This window comes from Propithecus coquereli, unplaced genomic scaffold (assembly GCF_000956105.1).
Source record: "Propithecus coquereli isolate 6110/MARCELLA unplaced genomic scaffold, Pcoq_1.0 Scaffold3, whole genome shotgun sequence".
NCBI classification, from domain to species: Eukaryota; Metazoa; Chordata; class Mammalia; order Primates; family Indriidae; genus Propithecus; species Propithecus coquereli.
In genome coordinates, this window is record NW_012148618.1 from 13,996,292 (window position 1) to 14,001,016 (window position 4,725).

Here is a 4,725-nt window from a genome sequence, read left to right on the forward strand (position 1 = left end):
AAAAAATAAAACACCTCAGGATTGGCATTTGATTGTTTTTCCCTTGAGAGTTGGTCAGATTTTTCTGGTTCTATGTTAAGTAATTGTGGATTCTATCTTTGATGTTTGGAATATTATGTTGGGAGGTTTTGGGTCCTGTTAACATCATCTGAAAAAATGTGCATTTTACGAGTGTTTTAACAGGCAATTAGGTTCAACAAGTCTTGTTTCATCTTCAGCAGATGGTGGTTCCAAAGTCAGTTTTCAGATCCTTTGCTATGCTGTTTTGATCTGCCCAGCACACGTACTACTCAAGGGGTTAGTCTGGGACTTGAGTGGTGGTTTATTCTATTTTTTTAGAGACAGGGTCTCGTTATGTTGCCCAGGCTGAAGGGCAGTGGCTATTCACAGGTGTAATCATAGTGCACTGCAGTCTTGAACACCCGGCCTTAAGTGATCCCCCTACCTCAGCCTCCCAAGTAGCTGGGACTACAAGCATGCACCACTATGCCTGGCTTGATTGATGATTTAAATGCAGCTTAATTCTCAAAGCCTTTGCTATGTTTCTTTGTGCCTGTTTTGCATGTGCACAGCTTGGAGGTAAGCCCAGGACTTGTGTTGGTCTCAAAATTAGGAGATTCCCCTTCTATAGCTCTCTCCTTTCTGGGATTTCCTCCACACTCTCTAGCTCCAAGGGGCCCTTTTCCCCAGTTTCTCTGGCCAAAATGACAAATTTCTCTCAGTTTTAGTCTTCCAAGCTGTCAGTCAGATCTATATGACTGGGGCTGCCCTTGGGGTGAAATTGTGAGCCGAAGACAAACAAATAACGAAGATTCACTTTGCGCTGTTTGGAACACAGGGATCCTTTCCCCCCAGTTTCTCTAACCAGAGAGATGGGTTTTCTCTCAGGATTTTAGCTGTCTACGTGGCCACCATGACAGCGCAGCTCTATGACTGCAGCTGGCCTTGGGAAAGGACCAAAGGAGAAATACAACAGAAATTCCTTTTATACTTTGGCTCTGAAGGGCTTCTTTTCCTGGTCTTTTCTGGCCACAAAGAGATGGCATCTTTTTTGGATTTTTTGCTGTTCATGCCTGTTGCACAGTTCTGTGATTAAGGCTGTCCTTGGGTCGAAGTTGGGAAATAAAGGAGGAAAAAAGCTCCAGGAAACTCACTGCCTGTGTTAATCATTCTTCAAATTTTGATGTTAATACCCAATCTGCCTGCTATTGTTTACTTTTCAGAGACTAGATATTCCGGCTTTTTGTATTCTGTGAAAGTGTGTTTGTTAGGAATTTATTTGGAATAGATGCTGTATTTTATCAGGTGCCTTTTAAGAAAGCTATTATAATGACCATATTAGTTTTCTCCTTAAACGTATTACTGTAAGAAATTTCCATCATTGTACTCTTAGAATAAACCCAATCTGAGCATCATCCCTTTTGAGCTGTCTTCTGGGTATGGTTTTGGCCATATTCCATGGATTTTGATCTGTGTTGTTCTTATTCTTGTTAATTTCTAAATAGTCAGTGATTTCTCTTTCCCTAGTTTTTTCCTCAAATTCAAGAGTTACATAAAAAATTTTTTTAAATTCCTAATTCATTAGGTTTTGGGGCTTTTTATTATTGACTTTAGTTTTATTGTATTGTGGACAGTGTAAGTGTCCCACATAATTTTTATTTTTGAAAATTATTGAGATTTTAATATGGCCTAATTCATTAATCTCTGTTAATAATCCATGGATATTCTGATAAAAGTATATTCTCTAATGAGAACAAAGTTCTATAAAAATATTATTAAATCAAGCGTAATTTAAAAAATTCTCTGAATCTTTATTTATCTTAGGACAAACTTAACCAGCTATGTTCTTGGAAAGATCTGGTAAAATCTCCCATTATGACTATGCTTTTTTTTACTTCTCCGTATGCACCAAACAACACAGCATAAAAATAAATACTGAATTCATTATCTCTTCTGTCTTCTAAGCTCCCTAAATCTCTAAATGGAAATAAAGATAAAATGCTTACAACTTTCTTTGCAATTCTTCCTTCACAACTCTTGGCTTTGTTTCTTTTCCCCAAACAATTAGCCATTCAATAAGTATTCAGAGAGAACTTATCAATGCCCACTGCCACTACCTCTCATCATCTCCTGGTAGGACCAGGACAACTGATTCCTAATTAATCTTCTTGAGTCATTTCCTCACTGCTCCAACCCATCTGATGCACCATTTCCACATTTAAGAGCTACCAGAATAAATGCTAGGCACTTGCTTAAAAATTATAATCATTCCATGATTTCTCTTTTTTTTAAAGTTCTTTATTTCAACAGTTTTTCTGTAAATTATGTTCAGTATTTTCCTTCTCTGAAAAATACAGGCTTCTAAATAAATTAGTACGTATGCTTAAAAGATACTAATCACTCTTACAATTCTTGTTCTTCTATAGTCACTGAGGTCCTACTAATAATTAAGTGACCTTTCCACTTAAAGCCATGTTTGAGACTTCCAATTAAAGCATTTAGAGGCCAAAATGATAATAAAAATCTGAGTTAAGGCTGAATTTTTGAGACCTAAAAATCAGGATGCCAATCTACAATATTTTAAAAAGAAACCAAATTCACATGTGCCAAAGTCATTTTAAATTATTATGAAGAATAAGAAGAACCCCATAAACTGACTTCTCAGTGCTTAAAACAAGTGGCAAAGTAGTAGGTACATGTTAAAAATCACTTCTTAGCAAAATAAGGTGTTTTGCTAGAGGAGTTTTTCAGCAAACGTATTGTTACCCCATAAGCATGAGTCACGAAAAAGGTTTTGCTATAAAATTAATGACGGAAGAAAGGGAAATTGACAGGACATTGCCAAACTCATTCATTGCTGTCATCTTCCATCATTTCATGTTTCTAAATGACCAAGTCCAAACTGTTATCCACAGCCCTCAATAGTGCCCCATACTCTCACTATTTCCCCACTGTGTACCCTCAACTCAGGTAGGCCAGACTTTTTCAATGTCTCTAAAAATGCAGTGCTCATACTTCTTTAAAAATGTTTTCTCTTTTCTCTACCTGAATGTTCTTCTTATCCCTGCCACACATTCAAATTTGGTCCAAAGTCAAATCAAATCCCATTTTCTCCATGGCACTTTCCCTTACTACTTCAGCCTCTACAGATCAATTCCTCCTTAAAAATCCTATGAGTCCTATTGTTTTGCACTATAAAATCTGGTTATTAATGCCACTTCCTCTTGATCATTCTCTTAACTGCACAACACGCACACTTGTGAGATCAACAAAGCTAGGAACATAAATCCTTGTACAGTGCTTAGGGTATAATTCAACACTTAAATACCTGACAGCTTATATTGACTATGGTGATGAGAAATAAAACTATCATCCCTATTTTTCTCTATAGCTTTTACATACATTCTTTATTTTCCCTAAAAGTACATAACTGGAAGGACATAAAGCATAACAGAGGGTGAAATAATCATGAAAAATGTAGATAAATACAGAAGGTATGGATGGTAGAAATAAGACCTAAATATTTTGAGTATAGTTTTCATCAATTTTAGATTCAATGAGGGAATGAGAGAATACTTTTTTAAATACTAGACTTTGCCTTCTTCATCCTATTGATTCATAGCCTAAAAAAGAAAGACAACTTTTCTTCACTGAATTTTTTTAAATGCTCTTTTCAAGCATAGCTCCATTAATAGCCACATTTGTCTCTCAATTATAAAGAATATGTAAATAAGGTAACAGTTTTAAAATGTTTTTGTTATTACTACTATTACTGACAACATATTAACAATATTCTATGTACCATGGACTATTCTACTTTACATGTAACTCAATTAATTCTTCAGTCAATGAAATAGGTACTATTATTATCTCTGATTTGCAAATAAGAAGTTGAAGTAAACAGAGCTTAAGTAACTTGCCCAAGATCACATATCCAGTAACTGTGTATCTTAGTGATTTAGATGAATCTTGAATCCAAGATCTAAATCCAAGCAGTCTACCATCTTGGCTCAACCAGATAGACAAATTGGATAGACAGATTAATCACTGTCTATATTGCCTCCTGGTATAAAAAAAAAGATTGAATAAAGTGATTTAAGCCAAACTTAGTCTTCGCTTCAAAAATCTCTATTTTCTGATATTCAACAAATCTGTTCTTATAAACCATATTTTATCATAATAATTACTTAAAAAAAGATTCTGACAATTTTCACACAGCTAATATAAAATAAATTTAAGCAAACCTTTAGCATGTCTTATATTATAACCTGATATTCTGGTGAGAACAGTCTGTATCCATCGTGCCAGGGGCAAAAGTTGAGCCAGAGCTTCTGCATTCTCACTGAAAAATGATATTTAAAAATTATTAAAGTCATTGGTACAAAGTGAAACTAAAAAGTTGAACTTGCACAATCCTTCTTTGGATAAATGGCTATATAAAAAAGTCCAATTCCTCCAGACTAATTTTCTAGGTCACAGAAACATGTGTCTAAAAATGTAGCTTTTGGGGAGTGGAGGGGAATTTTAAAACTACAAGGATGGCTGGGTGTGGTAGCTCACGCCTGTAATCCCAGCCCTTTGGGATGCAGAGGCAGGAGGATTGCTTTAGGCCGTGAGTTCAAGACCAGCGTCAGCAGTAGTGAGAACCTGTCTCAACAAGGACAAAAAAAAAAAAAAAAAAGCACAAGGAATAAGACATTACCCATATGCCCATCACTCAGAAGT

At 35.6% G+C, this 4,725-nt stretch overlaps 1 protein-coding gene across 1 annotated transcript in view; it reads right to left on the minus strand.

Annotated features, from left to right (window-relative positions):
• The window catches only part of UBR1 (ubiquitin protein ligase E3 component n-recognin 1), a 129,605-nt gene that overhangs the window by 36,701 nt on the left and 88,179 nt on the right, over positions 1 to 4,725 (minus strand). The window contains exon 32 of the mRNA XM_012649137.1: positions 4,245 to 4,342. Coding sequence (XP_012504591.1) covers positions 4,245 to 4,342 — 98 coding nt within the window. The remainder of the gene's footprint in view (positions 1 to 4,244; positions 4,343 to 4,725) is intronic.